At 31.7% G+C, this 25555-nt stretch overlaps 1 protein-coding gene across 1 annotated transcript in view; it reads right to left on the reverse strand.

The window, feature by feature from the left end:
- Positions 1–25555, reverse strand: part of LOC124531379 (protein Wnt-6) — a 51664-nt gene that overhangs the window by 11724 nt on the left and 14385 nt on the right. Inside the window, exon 2 of the mRNA XM_047105942.1 lies at positions 6960–7180. Within this exon, the coding sequence (XP_046961898.1) occupies positions 6960–7180 (221 nt within the window). The remainder of the gene's footprint in view (positions 1–6959; positions 7181–25555) is intronic.

Consider the following 25555-nt stretch of genomic DNA (forward strand, 5'->3'; position numbering starts at 1 on the left):
AAGTTTTCAATGAATGAATTATCCTTTAAATTATTGATAGATTTAATGAATCAATTTTATCTCACAACGAAACTTAATCCTGGATTAGGATGAAGTTTGAAATTGATAACGTATTAAGATGTCACCAGTCACGATGTGCCTAAATCCAAAACAGCCTAACATATAGACATACTTTGTAAATTAAGGCCATAACCCTCATGAGGAGCTAATTCTGTAAGAGATTTTATATTTCTAAAAATATACTGGAGAAAGTTTAAGCGCAAACCAATACATCTAGTGCGGCTGTACTTGACAAAAAATTGGCATAAGAAACCAATATATTCTGATTGATTCGACTTTGAATCTCTTATCATGACTTCCGAGATTTCGGGCTTTAAGCTTTATAATCTAGATGATAGATTCATAAGGCAGTAAAGTGTACATTTATAACACTTTCATAATTGAAATAAGTTCTATACAGGCCAAATAGTGCCAATTTTCTAATTATTCGAATTTGAGATGACATGCTGTAGTCAGGTTTAAACGCAGGGTCGACAAGATGGTATTGGACATGTCAGGAATATTTAGCACTTCTCACGGTTTCGGTATCTGATGATTATATTGTCCTAACCGATTTTGGGCAAGGCGGAAATCTGAAGAGATTCCCTCACTTTGAAAATCTGGATGGAATTGGAATGGGATGGAAAATCCAACACGTTAGAGAGTTCATCCGTAGGGGCAGTTACGCGCTTTCCATGTCACGGCAGTGTACGCACCTCCAATTTACAGATATTTTTTAACAGCCTGATCTAGGGCTTGACACCAGAACCTCGTGATCTTCAGTCTTATAGTCAAGTTGAGTTAGTCTATGAGCTATAGTAATCATTCATAATCAGCCATCAAGGTACACATGTTCTTCTTCGCTATAATTATACATAAATAAATAAACATGAGACAACATCAGATACACTACTATGATCCTAATGTTTAATTAATTAAGCTTAAGCAATTGTGTTATGGAAAACCAGAAGTAACGACGGTAATACAAACACCTGAACCCAAGAGAAAGAAGAGAAAGAGAAAGAACAAGAAAACTAATGATAATCTACGTCGACTCGGCCGGGAAACGAACCCGGGACCTCGGAGTATCGTACCCATGAAAACTGGACCACAGAGGTCGTCTAATACATAAGAAATAGTAAAATATTCTATATAAAAAAGTGAAGGAATACACACTAAATGTAAAATAACAATGCAACTGATACGTAGTTTGGTAAATACATGTGACAGAATTTTATCCGACACATTACGTTTTCTCATGAATAAAATAAATTAAGCGAGATTATCAGATAAAATAAAACATTATTTTAAGTTTCTGTAATCACGAAAATTATTCAAATTTCGCGGTATTATCGTAAAAAATCTAATTTGCTTTACGGCTAAGTACCTACCTAACCTACTCTTCAAATACATATATTCATCAATAAATTAATTCAATATTCATTAAAGGCTATTTACATTAAATATATTTTTACATTTGATATATCATCGAGGATCAAAATGATTGCATCTTTATGTCTTAATATATCAACTTATTTAAAAGGCATAATCCTATCTGACTCAATAATTTAAAGTATAAAGCTTTACCTGTTAAAATAGGTTGGTTGTGATTTTGTTTACAATGTCTTGTCTTCTTTCGAATAATAAATCAATTATCACAAATAGAGAAATATCATGTTCAAATAAACCAGCTCCACAATTAGAAACCCCTAATAAAGCCATGAAATAAGGACTGAATCAGTACGTTTTTAAATTACGTTTTTTCGAAAATCCAACTTCAAATAAGCACCTGAGCTACTGAAAATCCAAGTTCAAACAACTAGATCAAAGTATCTTTTGGTGTACCAAGACAAATAAAGATAGATGTTCTGGTAAAAAATGCAGTGACTGACATAGTCAGACTGGCAAATAGATAGAAGTAATAATGGCTAATGGTTAGAAGTCATCTTCGCCCCTTGATATTGTCAATATGTCACATTACGTGGAATCTAAAATGTTATGATCTTTTCGTCCATAATTGGATTGGATCACTCACCGTTCAAACTGGAACACAACAATTCTAAGAAATGTTTAAACATACGTACTGCTAATATGTACAATGTACATACATTATACATATCAAGATTACTTAAAGCGAAGTATTTCTACTACATTCCTATGTTTTTGCAAGCACTGAACATTAAAATTAAAACGATTTGATCAGTATCTTTACTGCATTTTTTCTCGACCAATAGATATAGATGTGATTGACATCAAGATCGTTTTAAGCACGAGTTTTTATAGCATTTGTAAAATGTTACATAGTATACATTAAAGGAAAGTTTTTCAAGTTTTTCTTATGAGTTACAGTGGATTCATTTCGTAAATAGTGTTCGATATATGAATCACATTCCACGAACAGTTTATGTATTTGATAAAATTGTAATGTTGGATTGATTGATCTCAGTATTACAAATAAGTTTTGAGAAACTAACTATTGAGTCATGATGTATAAAGATTTAATTACATACATATAAATAACATAAAAGCAGACTCATGAGAAATTCCCCGGAACTATAAGACCTACGTACGACGAAGATTAGAAATTTGTAGTAAGTCAATTTTAATAAAAAAAACTGATTTGATTATAAGTATCAAATCTGATAAGCTTGTTCCAATGATAAGAGCAGATGATCCCGTGGACTATGAGCATGGTTTTTAAATGGAGATAGTAGGTTTTATTAATGCACAAATTGTTTACAAGTCAATTAAGTGAGACAAAATTACACCGACATTTTTCTGAAGAAGTTCTGCTACTAATCATAACTCTGTATCCTACCCCAAATGGAGCAGCACGGTTAAACATCCTTAAGAGTAAGAAGGTTAGGTATACTAGTAGGTTCCTCGCTATAACCCACTTACCTAACAACTTAAACAGCAGGCTTAAACTATAAATATAAATACCATTGCTTTAAAATTGCTGCCCGATAATTCTTCTCATCACAAATTACCAATAATAATTAGAATCTTTAGACTTCAAATCAGCAAAGTTGTACAGGTTCCAAGATAATATTTGAATCACCAATATTAAAATGTTTTAATTTTATTCATTTTAAATTATTGTAATGTTTCAGATCGTAATTACGTAAATCAATTGTCCGTTCCCACTTCTTATCTTGTTTCACCAAATACGTCGTAACCCCTAAACAAAATCATTAAATGAAGCTATCTTTTGAGCAATAAAGCAGTTTATTATGTATCTTACATTAGCAAAACGGCTCCCGATAACCCAAAAAAAAAGCCGCAAAAAAGAAGCGCTGACATTTAAATCGAGTCGTATTTTATATCGATATAATATATAGACGAAAATAATTTGTTTCTGTTTTTCTTATAAACAAAAAGTAAACGATAATGTGCGATGCGATAAGACCCAAAAACGTCCCAAGATCTTCGCTAAGGTGAAGTTTATAAATATTTTCAATATGCAGGCGAATTTTTGACATATACCACTTAATTTACACTAATGAATACGAAATGAATGCACGTCGACAACTAATGGTCAGCGTTCAGAGCCATAGTGATGTTAATTTAAACAAAATTTTATATCGACAACATATATATTCCATTTGACAAATTCAGAGAGCTTTATGCATGGATTTAAGTTATTCGAACGCGATAAACGATCTCTTAGGGTACAATTTCGAGGCAAACATAAAGGTTTTATGTTTTTAAAAAAAAATCATCCTTAATAAAATGTCAAATTGGTAATTTAAATTTACTGATTATATTTTATTGAATTTAAATCGTTTAAAGGAGTCAAGACCCACAGAATTATCGATTATGTTTAATCGCATCACTAAAATGAATTTAGATAAACGAGCGGTCGCATAAAAATCAACTCTTTTGGCCTAATCGAATTAGGCACTGATAGTTATCTGTGCGATTTAACACATTTTGCATTCTTTTGTCCATCGACTAATAAAGCTGGCAGGTAGCGATCCTCTGCCCGGTGTTCTACCTAAACAAGTTAATGAATTTCTGTTTGTTTCAATTTTGGATCGATGCAGTAAATTAGAGTTTTTTTTGTTAAGTAATTTTATTAATAATACTATTAGTACTATACTTATATTTATTGTGCAAAGATATTAATGTTGCCCTCAACCTTTGGAGCTGTACAATAAAGCTGGTGTGTTGTTCCTTCGTCAATGATAGTTTCGATTTTCTATTAGAAGCTGATCATTTTGCACTATAATTGTCAAGTATAAAAGAAAAACAAGATCATAAATTTTATAAAAATTTGGTAAGATTAATTTTGTCCAAAAATTCGTCAGAACTAGATCAGATTTACTTGGAGTATTCAGCTTTGGAGGAAGAGGCTATCACACAATATTTTAAGTGTTAGAAGTTGCTAGCCGAGATGGCCCAGTGGTTAGAACGCGTGCATCTTTACCGATGATTTCGGGTTCAAACCCAGGCAAGCACCACTATATATATATGTGCTTAATTTGTGTTTATAATTCATCTCGTGCTCGATGGTAAAGGAAAACATCGTGAGGAAATCTGCATTGTAACAGCGTGGTGGAATATGTTCCAAGCGCTCTCCTTAAGGGGAGAGAAAACCTTTAGCCCAGCAGTGGGAAATTTACAGGCTGTTACTTACAACTTTCTAGATTTTGTAAAACTTGAAAATATGAAGACATATTAATTTTACCGAAAATACATATTACCCGTGACATTAATAACTTTGTCATAACTGAAAATATGAATCGTCTACACTGATCACCAATAGTCCATTAATAAGAGAATATATTTCAAACTGTTCGATGAATTCGAAATTCAAATGTGAAGAAACATATAGATAACCCACATTAATGCTTGCATCCTTTAATTATCATAATTATCATATTCAATGTCGTTTGTCAACGGTTTGTTTTTAAGGAATAACATTCGAATTCGGTGAGTGGAATCGAATCATTCTTAAAATAGTGTTCCATTTATAAACTAATAGGATTAGCCGTTCGAAATTTAAAACAACGTCACATCTTTACTGTTATTTATGTGCCAAGTTTTTTCTTTTTTTCATTATAATAAACTAAAAAGACAAAAAGGGTAATTATTTTCAATCAGAATAACGCAATCTGCTAATTTAGAAGTTGGTAATGGTATTTGACAAGTTCTAAATGTAAAACTGTACTTAATTAAACTATTTATTTTTTTAAGCCGAACTCTAATATAACTAACAAAATATGCTTTTTATGTTAAACTTTATTGTTAAGAATTTTTTATCACCATAAATTCGTGTTACAATCGTATGAGTTAGTTTTATGAGGGGAGCTATAAAATTATAAAGTTAAATACAAACGGTGGTCGAATGTGATAGATACTATAAACAATATACAATAAATTCGGAGTTCCGTAGAAACATACATATAAATAAGAATTTAATTATCTGTATCTGAATGCATATATCAATAATAAAATTAAAATATTTACTTGTAAACCCTAAATCTTATAACTAAGAAATAGCTCTAGAAAATAAATATATTTTATTAATTAATAAATAATCGATAAAGGCAAAGGCAAGTGAGCCACCTGGTGGTCACCATCACCCAAAGAGTGCATTGTAAGAAATATTAACCATTCCTTACATTTTCAATGCGCTATAAACCTCGTGAACTAAAAAGTAATGTTCCTTATGCCTGTAATTACACTTACCTACTCTCCCTTATAACCGGAGTACAACAATACTAATACTGTTTATCGGTAGAATAAGTGGTAGATCTGTGGTACCTATTAAGATGGGTTTACACAAAGCCCTACCATCAAGTAAGTAAATAAATTTAAGCATTTAATTTTAATAATATACATTATATTATCGTATTACTAGCAATTCTCTCCGGCTTTGCGCGGGTGCAATACTGATACTACATACATTAGAAACTTCTAAAATTGTCAGCGTTTCTTTACTATATTGTCCGTATGTTATATAAAAAAACCTTCCTCTCAAATCACTGTATCTATTAAAAAAACCCCATCGAAATCCGTTTCATAATTTTAAAGATCTAAGCATACATAGGGACAGACAGCGGTAAGGAACTTTGTTTTATACTATGTAATGATTACATACATATATTTAATATGTAAAGTGCAGTAAAGAACCCTTCAGTCTCGGGAACAAGACATTCGTAGATAATGTCGAAATATCGAGCTCCACCGAACAAAAATAAAAATATGGTAAATATCCCGAAATTATTAATTTTAATAAGAACCCCTAAATTTGATCAAGATTACAAAACTAAGAAATTAATACAAAGTGCCATCGTATTCATACCTTCTTAAGACTCCGGTGTATAGTTGGCATTTAACAATTACAATAATCAAACCAAATTTGTATGTGAATATTACCCATGAATATTGATAATGTAATTGTGGGTAAATAGTCTTATAAGTAACAGCAATATTATAAATACGTGTTGTATTTTAATAGTTCACAAACAATACGAGGTGAGATGGCCCAGTGGTTAGAACGCGATTTTAACCGATTGCTGGTTCAAACTCAGGTAAGCACCACTGAATATTTATGTGCTTAATTTGTGTTTATAATTCATTTCGTGCTCGCTATTGAAGGAAAACATCGAGAGGAAACCTGCATGTTTCTAATTTCATGGAAATTTTGTCAAATGTATACTTCACCACTCGCATTGGAACAGCGTGGTGGAATATGTTCCAAATCTTCTCCTCTAAGGGAGAGAGTAGGCCTTAGCCCAGAATGGGAAATTTACAGGCTGTTTTTGTAGTATAAACAGTACAACAGTACATGTTCTATGTATGTAACTTTTAGACTGCTTCTCTGCGGATTGGTAGATATATCGTATTCATAATTAAATAATCACATGATTAGCTAATAGCCGTTGAAAGTATTAAACAATCAGTATATTTACCCCTCATGAGTATTTTCCTCATGCTTCGTCTCTGTGTTGTGCAGTTCCAACGACGATTCCTGAACTGGTGGGCGCACTCCGTTGCTCCAAGAGTAACACCTCGACTTATCTCCTTCAGCAGACCTGTCTCGTTCCTGCAGATCTGAGCGAGACGGCCGCGCGTGCGTCGGTTTTTCTTGCAAACCATACGAGGGTCCAGGATCACTGCGCTGCCAGACGCCCTAAAACATATGTCACATTTAATATAGTTGTCAATACAGCTAAGCGTCTCTAGAATTGAGTGTTTTGGAGGTTATTTCACGATATTATTTCTGTAATCTTTGGTGGATAAAATTATGTCAGTATTAATAGAGATATATTTTAATTAAATAGATGCATTTTGATATTGCTACGTATTTTTTAAAATCTTTGTATCTATCAGTGTATGGCCTTTCTATCCATTTACACGACGCTGTCTAGAAAGTTTAGTGTTATTTACAATATATACTAAAAAAGGATTTGATTTAAGAGATTTGTTGTAATAACGAAGTCTAAGGAATTACTGACGCATAGATCATTTTTTTACATTGATTGTACTGTAGTAATAGTTACTTATACATAATTATTTCAAAATATACCATATAATTTAACCCGCGCATAGTGGAGACGAATATAAAATTTCATATAAGCATCGAATCCCTTTTTCCTTTTATGATTAAAACACAAATCTTATCCACGCGTCAATTTCAAAATCAGAACGTTCCTAATTACAGAAACGGTCGTAAAAACCGACTTACTACAAGTAGTGTTGTACTCCGAACCGGTAAATATCGATTTACGATCCGCCACGGGGATCGACGAGAGACGAGCGCCAGGTCGCGCTGAGTGATCAATTGTTTACTCAATGAGAGTTCATTGTCAGAGCATCGAGTGCGAAGCTAGTTCGAATAAATTTAGACGTGTCTGAAGACTTACCGGGAATCGGGTCTCGTTCGATATTGATCGATAGTATTACATTCATTTTAATCTTACGATTCGATAATAAGGAATCCGATTAGAATTGAATTCAACTCAGATTGTCGCTTATTATACAGAACTGGTTTCCATCGTCGTTCAATAAGCTTTTCAACGGCATAGAATATTCTAAGAAACGTATGGTTGAAAAAAAATATTAATTTTGTATTGATTTGAGAGTGATTATTGAAAGTATATGTTATCGATAGTAATCTTAATTGCGTCGCGTTTTCGATGTTGCATAATACTTTGACGAAATTTGTACGTACTGGATGAATATTTACAGAAAATATAAACATTCTAAATTCAAAAATATCAATGATTTTATTTTTTAATTAGGTTGCTTTTAATAAAGTTGCCAGTGACACAGTATAGTACTAATAATACTGCTATGTTCTTAATACTATACTATAATGGTAGCAATGATAGAAAATGAAAATTTATATTTTCGTATCTATGTTTGTAAGTATAACATATCATTGTGTGAGTTTTCATGTAAGTATGTGTGTCTATAAGTCTTTCGTGTCGTCTGTCTTCAGTGAAAATTATTGACTCCAAGTTTAAATTTTTCTTGTCTAATTATTTCATAAAAAAAATTGTTTTAATAGTGTATCGACAAAATTTCTATCAATCGAAAGCATGAACGCATAGAAAATAAATAAATTAATATAAGTCACAAATAGACAAGTTGATAATATTTATTTCCGTTTAGTTCATTCATTCATTCATTTTCCTGTTAAAATCTAGTTTTCCTCGAAACATTTCTTTCAGAACGATTTATCCTTATCAGTTTAGTGTATATTAGTTCGTTAGGATGTAAAACACGTGTTTCTTATCATATATCAAGTTAAATTGATTGTTATTAATCTTAAAATCACGTTATAGTTTTACACAAGGAAATATTCTGACGCCAAGTAGTACTTGTAGTGTTTTTGATTTGAAGTTGGTGACTTCAATGAATTACCGGCGTTAGGGAGATGACATCACATCCAAATGGTTGGGAACGCTTTTACAATATATTGTATAATTTATTATTCTTAACTATCGAGTAAGGAAATTAAATATTAAATGTATCCAATTTATTTTTCCAAAAATATCTCGAAATAAAATAGGCGAGTATCTAGCGTGTTAATTATAATTATACTTGATGATAGAATATCTGATGAGTAAATTGGTCTACAATTTACTCATCAGATAATCTATCGATAAACAGCAGTACTCAGTATTTTTGTGTTCCCGTTTGAGGAGTAAGTGAAACAGTAACTACAGGCCCAAGAGATAAGATCTTGGTCACCAGGTTTCGTGGCGCATTAGCGATGTTACAAATGGTTAATATTTCTTTCTGCGCCAATTTCTGTGGATCATGATGTTTCTCGCCTTTATACCTATATATAAATATGTCTCATGATATATATACGTTAACAGATTTTATATTCTGAAACCAAAATTATCATACAATATATAGATTTATAAATATCTACAAAAATGTATGAGTCAGGATGTTTTTACCTGTTTCACTCATTATCAAAACAGCCAAAGAATTTACATAGAAAATGTATCGATCGTATATTATAAGCAACTAGTAATCGACCTTGTGGTTTTACTACAACAGTAAAAAAATCTACAACAGTAAAAGTCAGAAGCTGGGTAAGTTATGACTCGTTCCAGAAATGCAAGGCTCACATGAAATGATTTTATTAACCCCATACGCCGAAGATGTTTACGCGGTTATAACTGATTTCATCATCGGAATTTTAAAGCAGTGAGTTCTTAATTACAACACATGGACGGTTACGGTCTTTTCGTAATTTGCCTGATTTATGTCATAGTCAAACTAAAATTGTGATCGAATTAATCATGTTCCAGCTGGAATAAGACCTCATTTGTTTTTCAATCTCTATTACGCTGTCCTAACAGAGGTGAGTGTCGACCAAAATTTTCCTTTATTATCGAGATAAGCATTTAAAAATTCAGCAATAATTTCCCGAGGCTAAACCTGGAATCTTTCGTTAAGATGCACGCGTAACTTTGTAACCTTTAAATCACACGCTTAAGGTTGCAAACCTAACATAATCTATACTAATATTATAAATGTGAAAGTAACTATGTCTATCTGTCGCTCTTTGACTACCAAACCGCTGAAGCAATTTCGATGAAATTTGATACGACGCAAATTTGAACTCCAAGGAACTACATTCTACTTTTGTCTAACACATGCCAACCAAACCTCTAAGCGAAGACAACTAGTACAGTATATAATGGTACAAGTTTAAAATATCGTAACTTAATCGCATTAATTTAAAAATCTCTAACAGATACGGTGGTACGATTCCAGGAGAATCATTACCAACGCTTACATTAGTTGTATCAATCGCTTACGAGTGGCGGCTGAATGCGCTCCGGTTGACACCTAGCGACGTCCGTCTCGGTTGAGATACGCACCGTTCAAAATACGAGATTCTGACTCGATCGAGTCAAGATTTCTGAATTGTTCGATCCTTTTTATGGTAGTAGTTTTGTATGCACAATCATTTAATTTAACATACGATTAAACGATTTACTTTTTACGATTGTTTAAGGAGTCTTTATTTGTGGCAACTGTCTTTAAATTTTTTGACTCTAATAACCCTGCGAACCTTTTGATACATATATACATATATGTATTCATATATTGCCTTGTAATCCAGAAAGATTATTAATCCAAAAAATCAGCATGTTAACGTGTTTGGGATGGTACGAAAGACAGCAGCCTCCGATTTGCTATTGAGAATATAAAGATTTAGAAAAACCTCCTAAATTTTTAGTGACGTAACTCAGAGTGCAACCTAGAACCTCGACAACAAACAACAACAACAGCCTGTAAATTTCTCACTACTGGGCTAAGGCCTTCTCTCCCTTTTGAGGTGAAGGTTTGGAACACATTCCACAAGGCTGTTCCAATGCGGGTTGGTGGAATACATATGTGGCCGAATTTCTATGAAATTTGACAAATGCATCCTCACGATGTTTTCCTTCACCGCGGAGAACGAGATAAATTATAAACAGAAATTAAGCTCATGAAAATTCAGCGTTGCTTGCCTGGGTTTGAACATCATCGGTTAAGATGCACGCGTTCTAACCACTGAGCCATCACGAACGAAAAGAACCTCGAGAGCAAGAATTAATATTAGGCCTTATAAGACAGCTAAAAAAGAACCAGTCATGAAGACTTACAGAGGTGATTACAAACAGAAAGTAGTCAATAATATTCCTTAGCAAATAGTATGCTGAATGAGTCAGTTAGTCCGTCACGTATTTGCCATAATTATTGTCACACCGCATCCGAGGAACAGTTACGAAATACGTCAATGAGCAGTTTCGGTTTATTTTGGCTTCAATTTAAGTGTATCTTACTGACAGGATAGTTTCACTGAACTAAGAAAATTGTATCGTTGACTGTTAAACGATTTTCAACTTTATTTTTATAGTTGTAAGCATTATAATTGCTGGAACGTAGTTTTAATGGAATATTGCCAAATCAGTGACAAACCTCTGTCTATCCAGACGAATAAATTAACTGTGATAAGTTGTATGTCAATTAATTATTCTTCAAAGCACCATCTGGTGAGAAAGTCGGCTAAGCGCAGCGAGGAAGTGGCCTAACGATGGACACGCGAATATTATAACGAATGCGTGTTTTTAATGGTTTTATAATCTTAAGTGTAATTTTACAAATGATCGCATTTTAAAGTAAAAGTGATTTAGTATAATTTCCGAAATATATTTGACCCAATTGATCCAATATTTGATCCAATAAGCGTCTCTTTTTTTCTTGAAATATTTGTCTCTGCTGCTATTCAAATACTTGTTGGTTTTATTGTAGTGTGCGTTTTATTTATAATTAAATTTAATTAGTAATAAAAATATTGTACTCTTGTATCAACCAGTTTATTTAAACTAATTTAATTAAATATAAAATAGGTATAAACGATGAATGGTCCAAATGCGATGCCTATTTCCTGTAGTCTATCGTTCTGTATAAACCTTTCATTAATGGGATTCCCTGAATATCCCCCTTTCTATTTTATCGTGACATCAGAACGAGCCGTGACCTACGTCAACAATACTTGGCACGCACCGCCCAGTTTTATTAGACCACACAGATATATTTACAGTCACTAATTACCCTGCGATTTATTTAGCCCACTTTCATTTCTTAGTCTCGTTACGTTCTTTAAGTTCGTTCTCGTTGGCCGATTTTCGTGATGCTTCTTGAAACTAATGTTGGCATTTGCAATCTCACGTCCGTCTGTGACGAATGGATTAACTATAGATATTATCAAAGGATGACATTTCTATGATGTATTTCTGCTCGCGTTTAAAAACGTATGAAGTAAATAGGTTTTAGTTGAACGCTATAACAGTGTTGAATTGTAATAAGCTAATTCAGTTTGAAGATGAAACGAGCCAAGCTGTCCCACTCGATAAGAAGTCTGATTCAAATCGATAAACATAAAATGTGATTTATATTTATAAAGCTAATTGTGTTCTCATGGTCTGTCTGGTCGTTTCGGATTTACCTCATCATCAGATTTTGAGGGGAGAAATAGAGATACTCTGTTTGTTTTTTCAAAAATAATTGAACCTGTATGATTTGCGTAGATGTGTCGCTCTTGACCGCAATTTAAATCAGTCACAAGGACATCAAAAATTCAGAAATACGGCCAAGTAGTATTGCATCGTGGTGAAATTCATCTTTATTTACCAGTGTAACGAGACCTTTCTCAGCTGGTATGATATTTCGGATCAGTACCTTGAACACGATGTGGAGATCTGAAAAACGCCGCAGAATTTGGTGATTCTCTGATGAAAGAAAAAACCCTACGAAACTCGCTTCCAAAGCATTCTTCAAAATACTTTTAATTGTAATTTTACAAGTCAATTACAATTTAATTTCCATGTAAGTTTAGCTACCATCGTTTCGGAATGTTGTATTCAATGAGAAAAACCAAAAAGAGCTCCGCGGAATGTTTTATTCTGACTTATTTCGATACATATATTAACAATTACTATTTAATTTACATATAATATCAATGCGAATGAAATTAAGGTTGCTTTTTATATATTCATTAATATTAAATTTAAATGCATTTTCGGTAATATTGAAAGTCGTTTAATGATAATACAATTATAAAATCCCAAATTGCTGAAATTTCACGATCGAGTTCTCTAGTGAGTTTCGATTTCCTCCAGATATTCTCCTGGTCACTTACGTAGCTTATTACTCTATCTATACTTAAAATCAATTCTTATCCAAAATCTCGTCGTCGAGTCACAATCAAACCAAGTTGAACTAGTTCACTTAGCACCGACGATAGTGCGATGGCCTGTCGCGCACGGCGGCCGCCCGCATATTTGTGCTGCGTTTAGCGTGCCCTCGCTAACATACGTGTCGTTCTGATACGGACTACCAAAGACTAAATAATTAAACAGAGCCAGTGGCTGAGTTACGTATTTCTGGCTGAGTCACGATTGACTGGTTGAATGTGTCCAGAAGAAATATGTATACGAGAAATTTATAAAAGTTGTGTTTTCTTTGTAATTGTAAATATATTGTGTATGTTTTTTTTTATTTCTTTCTCATTTCTTGAAGCGATTTCACTTCCACTCTTATTGAAAGATGATTACTGTATTTGTTACGCATTTTTTATATTAAGCGGAAAGATCTATAAAATGTTTTTTTTTTCTGAATATTATACGTTATTTTGTTATAGACTGGTGTTTTTATATAAAAATAAATGACCAGGAAAATGACGAAAGAAAATCGTATACAGAGGGATAGTCCTTCAATCGGTTCTCATAGAACAACAAGAAGAAGGCAAGACCCGCAAAGGTTGGCGCGACAGAAAAAAAACTACCAGTAGCCACCAGTAACATCTACCCAGTAGTAGATACAAAGCTGTAATCACAGGCGATAGACTCTTGTAGACTATGTAATAAAAAATTAGTGACACAAACAATATATTCTTTTTTAAATTTGTGAAATTCTTTTTTATACAATATACCTTTGATAAAATGTTAACTCCGAAATAAGGATTATTTAAAATAATATTATAATAAAATAAAATAAATGGAAATCAAATTATTATAGATGAATTGTCGTTTCTTCGATGATAATCTATCTGTACGCATTCAATGGATGTACCGCGCCATTGTGCGTAGCTTCAGCAATTATCGCGCGAACCCATTATAAACGTGGACTCTGGTACTGAAACGATTTATTGTTGCCAGCCTCATAAAATTTATTTAAAAAAAAATCATCATTTTTTATATTTAGAATACTATTCTAAATATGAAAAATATTATATACAATGTCGTACCATACCTATAATACATCCGTAATGTACGCCATTGATAAAACGTTCTTTATTCAAAATTAACAACTAATGAAACGAGATTAAATATAAATTGTATTATTCATACTTTTAATTACTATTTAATATTCTTTAAAAGTATTAAATCTACGTATATGTTAGAGTTTATTAACATAACATTTTCGAAAGCGTAAAACGTTGACAATACACGAACGACTTAAGGGGACTACATGAGCTAAATGCAAGTTTTAAAATGCCAAAAAGTATATAATCCAATGCAATAAACCAAATGAAAAAAATATATGTTAATCTTCAGGATAGATGCTAGTTATTAATTGTGTTGAAAACATGATGTAATTAATTTGGTACGATAGAAAAAAATCGCAAAGTTACCTCTAAAAAAGTCTTTTTTTGTTTTTTAACTACACTTATATACCTTCAATAATTTTGGTCTTTTGTCAGATTATTCTACAAACAATATACTAAAAATTTATTATCTTAATTATTTAGTAAAATCAATAGATTTTTTTTAAATCAGATTTTCTAATTTTCGACCAAAATGCGTAAGCATGTGTGCGTGAGCGCCTCGTACAGACACTGCCGGCTGAGGCCTGTTGCTATACAGACGTGTCGCTCTTTTCACCGCATCGTTGCGAATAAAATCTCGTAGATTTTATTTTTGTGTAATTTTAATTGTAAATTAATTGTCGAATATTATTCTTTTATGTAAATAAATATATTAAGTTAAAATAGTCTAGTTGTAGTTAGCCATTTATTTTTTTGTTAAGTTATTTTTTATAAAGTTTAATTTTGTAAACATGGGAAATAAAGTACAATCTGTGAAGAAAACTAAAAAACGTTCATATAAATTAAAAAGCCGAACATATGAAAGATAATATGAAAAGGTAAGAGTATTTAATTAGTAAACATATACATATATATATTTTATAAATAATGATTATTGGAAACATTTATTAAATATAATGCAATTAGTTCACATAGAATCAGATTTTTCGACAGTTTTCTTACAACCACCATGGAGTATTTGGTCAATGCAAGCAAGTCCAAGAAGAATGTGCGGGTTCGATCCCCGCACTCTGAACTAAAATTTTATTATTTTTAAAGGACTATATTTAAAAATATATATATATTTTATAATTATTAAAATTTAATTCCTAACAACTATGCATTTATTTTTTCAGAATTAAGAAAATCGAAAAAAAATAACACGGAAGCTATTTCTATTACGTTAGAGTTTAATTTTATCAATTTTGTTTATAATAGGAAATATAGTTATGTATGGATGAAATTTAATAATAAAAAAAAAATAAATAAATACAAATTAGCACATCACATGAATATTTAGTGGTGCTTGCCTGGGTTTGAACCCGCAATAAGATGCGCGCGTTCTACCCACTGGGCCATCTTGAAATATGTAATTGTTGTGAACCAAAGAACTAAAATATTTAGAAGTGTCATATACGTAATTCAATATTTTTTAAAGATTGGAAATAGTATCAATTGAAAAATTTTAGCTCGTAGCTTCAGTGAAAGTGGGTGAAATATTGATTGCAAGTATCCAAGATATTTTAATAACGAACGACGACGAACGAATAATTAAAAAAAATATTTTAATAAAAAAATTGAAACGAAATTTATTTGTTTTTTTGTTAAACCAAAAATAAATAAAAATATTTGAATTTAATTGAATCAGTTTTATTTCAAATATCAGTCAAAAACAATACAAATAATTCTAATATCCAAACTATTTTTATGAGATTTATGACCTAAACCCACTGTGATTGACCGAGTTAACCAATAATTATACTAAACCGACTTGACGATATTATTTTTATAGTAACTTTTTGATGCTGACTTTTTTAACTTAATTTTTTTTCTTTGTGTACCGATATTAGTAAAACGAACAAACTCTACGCTTTTTGTCAGTGTACAAATTACGAACAGTTCCAATTTTATTTAATAAATCGCTTAACAAACTTACAAAATTTAAAAATAGGTACGATTTAATATTTAGTATTACAACTAATTGAATTGATACAGTAAAAATTAAAGAAAAAAATGTTTAAATTAACTATTTTTTGTACATAAAATAATAATAATTTGAGTTTAATTCATTCAGTTTAATTTTATCATAATTTTTTAAATGACACAAAGAAATTAAAATAATTCTGTTGTCCTGTCTATTTTAATGAAATCTATGATTGATAGAATTGATAGAATTGACTTCGCTTCGCTTTCGCTCGGCGCGGCGCGCGGCGGTTCGGCGCCATCTATTGGAATATTCAGGCGTAACCTCGCCGCCTCGCTAAGCGTAGCGCGCGGGAGGACATGCCGAATTTGTCGTTAGTGTAAGTGTGTGCGCGTGATTCTCAAGGGCAATTAGCTCCTGTAGTCCCCTTAAAACGATTTTTAAATAGACATACAAACAACTGTACCATAAATATATATGATGTGACCACTAAAACCCTGCGACAACATTGCTCATCGGCACATACACTTTTAAAAGTGTTTGCTCACATACAGTGACAGAACTATCTAGTCTGACGATTGCAGGCTGTTGACAATCGCACCCTACAACATAATAATAAACAATTGATATGAGTCGTATTATTAATGTAATAAAGTTAAAAATGCCATGTATAGATGCATGATAAGCTGGTGGGTTTGTAATGGTAATGATGTTTACAGTTAAGTCGTCATGTAGTCGCTAATCGTGTCGAAGTCGCGAGTTAGCGCCTCGCCCGGTGTCCGCAAACAATCTCATTCATTGTCACCCGTTGAATGAGAACCAATCTGTCCTGATGAGTGTGCACACGTATGGTCTCACGACTGGCACTTCGCGGGGGTGGTCACACATAGCGCAATTATGTTAAATTTTATGGAGTTTAGTACGTGTAAGTTGGAAGGGTTTCGTTATTAAATCACGATCCAAAATTACTTAATCGATTTTTTTTTAAAGATTGGGATCCGTGCGCTTTTTTTTCAACTATGGAGACTTCCAAATTCTGAGCTGCTATTGGGATTTTTTAACTGAATAAATACAATACCCTTCTTATTAAAAAGTTGGGCTATCCTAGTCTCATTAGTAATTTATTACCACAGATATTCTATTAAAACAAAGTAGAGGCATTCTAATAATTTAGTAATGGCTAAAATAAGAAACATAAATGTAAATCTCTCTCTCTCTTCTCTTAATCCTTTATGGAGGAAGATTTGGAATTAATTCGACAACACAACTCGCGATGTCCTTCACCACAAATAGACCAGATTAATTATAACAATATAATGACCACATATTCTCACCACTAGGGCATTTCAATCAGAACGATTATATAACTTTCGAAAGTGAATTGAACATAAAAATTATAGAATAAACGAACATATGGCGAAATGCAGTTATAATTAATGATTAAACTGAATCTAATTAACCAACTCTGGATCAATACAGAAATGGTGCAAGTAATAAAATTTGAATGCCCATCCACATTTCAATCTGTCTCAGAAATACCAGACTGTTAACGGCGTAATGTTGGTACATAGCACAGATTTAAAATACGCTAGATACCGCTTGTTCGTTGGATAGCATGATAAACGAGCATGTTAAAAGATGACACTTTTTTATGCCTACAATGACGTCACCACAGCAATACTTGAACATAATAATAAAAAAAATGCCTAATCACAGTTATGTGAGCTACGAAATTACTTACCACGAGTCAAAATCAAAAATTTAATATCAAATTACGCTTGCTTATTGATTGTCAAGAATCTACCATCGGTTCGGAAATAAACACCTCAGATTTGAGACGAATTATGCTAGCATAAGAAACCCAGCCAAACGACGGTAGGTGCACTCGACTGCTCTAACAGATTACAGCTTTTAACGGCACAATTATAGTAACCCAAAGTAAGTAGTACCGCGCTACTTTTGTACGTTAAGCTTCCGCTACGCTTAGTATTGACTTGTTCTCTACTTGTGGTATCTAGTCAGCTCTAAGCCTGTGGTACACACACTTATGACTTTATTGCATTATCAATACCTAGTAAATATAACTAGTGTAAAATTAGTAGTAGTGTAAATTTGGTGCAGTCTAGCTATGTATGTAATATAATAATTAAAAAAATATCATTAAAATATTCGAACGTGATATTACTCATTGATTACACTAATGATGATAATGATAATGGATAATGATCTCAGTTCGCAAGATTATGGATCTCATTCCACCACTCTTGTCCAATGTAGGTTAGACCTAATACGTGGTAGGTTCTCATTTACCACTACCACTACACAGGTTTCCTTATCATAACGATATGAATTACCAATTAACTTTGAACCCGCAATCATCAATTAGGATGATCGCGTTTTAACGACTGAACCATCTTAGCTACAAATGCTCATAAAATTAATATCAAATCATTCCGTTATAATTATTTTCTAAGCAAATATAATTTTTAATTATCTCCAAAAAATAAGTAAGAAATTCTTTAAACGAATTTCGCCTTTTTCTTAAACATATATGCGCATGTTTAGTTTTTTATTATCGATTAATGAAACCAAATTTTGGTTCAGTTAAACGTGATAAAAGTCACACGAAAATATGTGAAACTGCTTTAATTTTTAATCGTTTATAGTAAAAAAAACACATTACAAAAAAAGTTGCGCCTAAACATTCTAATTATGAAATCATAACTCACAAAAAAGTTTTATATAAAAAAAAAAACAAGAAAATCGATACTCAATTCACCAACAAAACATTAAAAAAAAACTAACATATATATAACCTCTTTAGGTTGCGTTAATTTAAACGGTATTTGAAGCACGCGTTATCAATATATGTTACTGGGGCAGAGCAAAATATAAGTTTCTAATTAGACAGTAATTATTGAGCTATCTGTCAAGTATACCGTGATTAGGAAACCGGTGTTGTGACTGCGCTAAGAAAGACAGCGGATGTTGTATTTATTAATTACGTATTAAGGGCCGGCAATATATTATGGTAAATTCAAATAGGTTTATTAGGTTATGTTATGCTATACACAATTTAATTTAGTACTCAATAAAGGTTGTTACTTAATATTTTAGCTTAATAATCGAAAAGGGTAAGTTTTGTCGACGGTAGTCTTAAATGTCGTGAACTGTTCTTACGCAAATATTTCTTAAACACACCCAGTTAATGGTTGGTGATGAAATTATGAACATTTTCCTTAAAGTCGAAGACTTACTTAATTAAATTATACATAATTTTTTTGAGTAGTTCTTATATTAGTATCTTTTATTAATTTTTAAAGTGATAAAGAAGCATGCATTGGAACAACAAACTTAAATACTTTTTTAATCTATTCAGTTTTTTTACAATTTCTTTTCAACTTACTTCGGAAGTTCCGTATGTAATACTTTCTTGATAGTTTTAATAGCGATTTGTTCAAAATTATTTAGAACGACGACGATACGAAGACTAGATTAGGTGAGTTGGACTTGAATGAGCGAAACTTATATATACGTTATATAAGCAAATTAAAAAGCGAGAATTAATTCATCAAATTTATACCCAAATAATAATTTCATTGTTTTATCTTACCGTTTTATTGTTTTATCTTACATATAATACAGATAATTTAGATTTAGTTAAAAGTTAAAGTTACAGGCAGTAAATTTCCCACTGCTGGGCTAATGGCCTCCTCTCCCATTAAGGAGAGGGTTGGTGGAATGCACATGTGGCAGAATTTCAATGAAATTAGACACATGCACGTTTCCTCACGATGTTTTCCTTCACCGCCGAGTCCGAGATGAATTATAGACACAAATTAAGCACAGATATTTAGTGATGCTTGCCTGGGTTTGAACCCGAAATCATCGGTTAAGATGCACGTGTTCTAACCCCTGGGCCATCTCGGCTCAGATTTAGTAAAACTGCATAATTATATAACAACACAAAAGTTATGTAAAGATAACACAATATTCAAAACGGAGCGTAAAATTTGACCGTTCGAACGCCTTATCTTGGAATATTTAATGAGTATTACCGTAAAAAAGGTTGAACTTAAACATTTGATAAAATTAAAAAAATGTTTCCAAACACTGTCGCCTTAATAGACCAAATGGCTTTTAATGTTAAATAAATAAATTAATTACCCCATAAATCTTTTAGATGCGGATTCGAGATTCCTCATTAAGGAGTCAGATACTTTGTTTAATATAATGGGAACGACTGAATTATTTAAATATTATTGTTTATTAGTGATTATTTGTATCAAAACGCCATATGTTTTTAATATTTATCATATGAAATTATAGGAAATTGAGTCATAAAAATTTGTTACGTTTTTATATATCGATTCACTGACACCTTTTTTTTTATTCATATATTGTAATAATGGTTTAGAAAAACTTTGTCTATTATAGAATTTAATGTTATAAGCGTGTCATTTTGATTGGTTTTTGATAACATTCGATAAAAAAATAAGTTACATGTTTTTTGTTTTAATTTTTAAGTTTGTAACAGATAGTTAATTGAGAACGTCATCAGTACAATATTAAATAATCATTATGTATGAAGGTTTATAAAACGTATATGACATCATATGCTCTGTCGAGTCTGGCATTTTACGGATATTTATTATGCGTAAGTCTGGGTTTTCGTTATTCATTACTGACATAGTTTTAAGAGGTTCTGTTACAAAATTTTATGGGTCTCAATGACCTGAAAGGAAAATATTTTATTTTTATTTTAAACGATTACCTGAATAGATCTATAAAATAGACAACAGGGATTACGAACGATAAATGATATGTACCTGTTAAGGATCATCCGGGTAAGTGGAGTGTCAGCAACACATAATCAGTCTATCTCCAAATTCTCACCGATTTCGCACTATTTTCATAAGTTTAAAACATCTTAGATGAACTGTTTTGTTCCTCAGTTACAATGTGGTTAAAAGGGACCATCAATTAGCCTTTTTGCTGTTTTGTATTTATATGTTTATGTTTAAAAAGAATTACAAACAAACCCACGTACAGCTAGCAAAAACATTACATAATATAAAATAAACTTTCTAATAAGTAATTTATTGTATCAATCAAATAAATGACCACTTGATTTGGACGTTAATTACGACTATCTAAGCTCTGGATATTTAGTTTGATATAATTGGAAATGTTGTCGTGTGTTAGATCCGCTGTTATACAGATGGATACATTAAAATAAAAATGTAATTAATTAGGTAATCGAAGTTTTAGCTCTATATCGAATCGTGGGCGAATGATATCGACTCGTACATGTATGGTATACAAATATTAAATAAATCGATTAATTATTCGCTTTAGAATAGCACAGTGGGTTGATTTTTTCAATTTGTTATACATAGTTTTTTATGATTTATTTAACTGGCAAATAGAAATAATGTTTTGAAAATGGTTTTAAGAATTAGAACAAAGTTCTAAAAAAATACAATCAAATGATAGAAAATTGTAATTCTTTTTATGAACAGATGATATAATCTTTCCAGTACAAAAAACCATTAAAAAACTCATTATTGAGTAACATTTATTAGCCTATCAGATTATAAAAGTATTTAACTAAGCATTCTAGTAATGGCACTCGGCTTTGTCGCGTTTTAGGGTGTGGGTTTTCATGTGTTGGGCAAAAAAGGAGCACGTGTCCTTTCTTAGAGTTGAAGTTTGCTTCATACCAAATTTCATCAAATTCGGTTTAGCGGTCGTGAAAGAGCGACCGACAGAGTTACTTTCACATTTATAATTTCAATATAGATTGGTGTAAATAATTTCATGTCAAGATTTTGATCGGAACAGACACACAATCATAAAAATTCTTTTAAAAAGGTAAACGTTTTGTTAATTACGTCACAAACGAAATCAAAGTCACGAAGTGTGTACGTACATCGGCCACACCCACGTCCACAGCTGACATCAACTTTTATAGTCAATGATTTAATGAAAGGCTTGATTGGTTCAATGATTAAGTCGAGTATTACATCAACTAAATTGAAAATCGTTGAAATCAATCAACTCGCCACGAATTGGATTATTAACACGGTCTTCGATTATGAGCTCGATTTTTTTTATATTGCAATATTTTTCTGACGGTACATTTAAAAATGGTTTTATAATTTTGAACTAAATACATAAGCGTTTATATAACAAACAGTGACAATTTGTAAATTTTTTTACCACGAAGGGCATTCAACCGTCTTTTAATTTCCGAGCGGCAAACTTATATTGCGCGTACTTACTCTGCCAAATGGATTGAATATAAACGTGCATAGATTTCGAAATGTCCTAAGTGTCAATAATTTAAAGTTAAATTTTCCACAACTATTAGTGATTTATAAGTAGATACTGTTATGTTTTAACTTTCTGTCTATCAAAAAAATGTGCAGTGTAGTGCCGTTTGAAGGGTTTTGTAAGGACCATCATCGCCGCGCTTATTCTTTTACTATGAGAAAAAATAATTATGAAAGTAACTATAATAAATTATTGTTTTTCTGGCAGGCTAGCATGATAGCGCCAGACATCCGATTTTCATAATCCAAACAAACAAGAGTCGCTATCAAGGATGTACCCAATCGTTTAAATGTTATTATATCAAACCCAAAACCTCTTATATTGTTTATCACACGATTCATCTGAGCCTTGGATGTAATCAAATTGTCTCTTCGATGATCTGGTTCTACGTCAGACGTGACCAGCTTACTTTAGAGCCGTTTTGACATGACTGCGATCCTATCTGAACTATTAGGTGTTTCGTTTTATGAACGAAAGCCTTTGTTTCATTGTGTGAAATTATCATGAACTTTGTTTAAATTATTTTAATGTTGACGCGGAACGTTATCTTTATAAAATAATTTAGATGTATCTAATATGGTGTTATTTCAAATAATTAAATGTGTGAACTTAATTTTTTTATCCTACTAATATTAAAAGCGTCAATTGGTGAATATGGATATATGTATGTTTGTTACCTTTTCACGAAAAAACTACTGAACGGATTTGGATGAAATTTTACAGTAATATAGGTTATAAGTTAAAATAGAGGTTATAAATTTTAGCTTATGTCTCATAAGCTAAAATTTATAAAGATTTTATGTAATTTAGTCATAATATAACGTATACATATGAAATCACCATGTGTTCGCTAGCACTTAATAAAATGAGTATTATAAATTAGGAAGTATCTTTTGATAAATTTAAGTGTTATGTTGATAGAACCGAGGAAGAATGCTCACGGTCTTAGAATCGTTTTTTTTTTTATATAACATAAAGATTTTTTAAATATCTTGTGTGATTGAAGACATATTATAATAGTTTACATTCATTAATTAATAAAAATAAAAAACACAACCACCCGAACAAATTCGGTCAAATGGTAGTTTTTTAAGATATTATTATATTCTTTTGCCTAATCTATTGACTTCGCAGCTTTAAGCAAGGGTCTAAGTAGGCATCATCTTCTATAAAAGGCTCTACAGCCAAACAGCAATACTAAGCTGTATTCCGGCTTTAAGAATGAATGAACAAATGTACGGGTAAAGGGGAAATACCAATGTGAATGGTATATGATGTATGATTAATATTTCTTACATTACGAATGTCGAGTATAGTAATGATCACATACCTTAATGTAGCCAGTCCGCTTCTTTATGTAAAAAAGAATAATGGTAATAGAAAAACATGTCTATTATATAATTAATTAAAAGTATTTTCACCCTCACAACTAAAAATCGTAAGTCTTACAATATACTTTAAATACTGGCTAGTAATTGTGTGTCTTTAGTTTTTTTTTTACTTACTATGCCGTAATATTTAAGTTCAGACGAATACACAAGAGCGTACGGTCACCATACCTCATAGCTTCCACGGCGAACAACATGAATCGTTTCTTACCACCAAAGCACACACCATGTGCCAAATGTCATCTTAGTCTACCCGTGACCACGAACACTGCAAAGTGCTCGAAACGTCAGGATGTTTAAAAATAATTAATATACGCGATTCATCCGTTATAATTAGTTTAATTTAAACAATGTGTCTTTTATTACACTGAATAATTCACTGTTTGTGCTGGATTCTGATTCTGGATTGAATCTGCATTAACGTTTACCAACCTTACCTAAGCTTGAACAAATCTTTATAGTTAATGAGGTACTTGCATGTTCTCATGTAATGTCCAAGATTTCCAGTTGTGTAATATATATTTGTTATCCTCAACTTTACCAGGTTGATCTAGTGGCTAGACATATAGCGGTCCCCATGTTCAGGGTTTAAGCCCCAGAAAAAAATGTTATTGAACCGAGATGGCCCAGTGGCCAAAGCGGGTACACTTTAACCGCTGATTGCGAGTTCGAAACCAGGCAAGCATCACTGTATTTTCATGTGCTTAATATGTGTTTATAATTCATCTCGAGCTCGGCGGTGAAGGAAAACACAGTGAGGAAACCTGCATGTGCAAGTTTTCGGTTAATATATACTATTTTTCTTTTAATTTGTTAGAAAATCTTAAATCAAAATTATTTATTGAGTCACTGATTTATATTATTCCTTATCGTATTAAAAACGAATTTATAAATACATGTATATGAAACCCTTCGAATCATTGATCACACAAAGATGATATTTTGATTTGTGTTGATTTCATTAGCAAATTTACATTGAAAAAAAAATGTTGACGCTCTCCCCTGGCATTAATATCGATTAATCAATGTCTCGAGCGATGTTAAAGCACAATTAAGTGATTTGTCAAAATTACATTTTTACTCGAAGTTTTCTTTCGGGTTCATTGACACGATTACCATGTATATAAGTAAAGTATTGATAAATCGATTATTTCAAATCTATGTTCAAAATATATACAATTAAATATTGTAAGAATCTTTATTTTGTAGTTAATGACGTCATAGTGGTAATGTGTTTTTTGGTGCTTTATTTTAGTATAAAATGGTTAAAGCTTATTTAAAAGGACCTAGTATAAGATAAGAATATCTCAAATTCACTTTAAAAATGCAATTTTATTTCAAACTTATTCATTTCCAACCGACTTTAAAAAGGGGGAGGAACTATATGTGTGTGTTTGACTCATTAGTAATCTTACAAATAATATAAATTATGATTTTTATCAAAATGATTAGAAAAATGTTAAGTTAGTCATCACATAATTTAGAGTCTCGTTATAAAGCAACGAAGAGACGATATTATTAATAATCTAAACAAAA

This window comes from Vanessa cardui, chromosome 7 (genome assembly GCF_905220365.1).
Source record: "Vanessa cardui chromosome 7, ilVanCard2.1, whole genome shotgun sequence".
Lineage (NCBI taxonomy): Eukaryota > Metazoa > Arthropoda > Insecta > Lepidoptera > Nymphalidae > Vanessa > Vanessa cardui.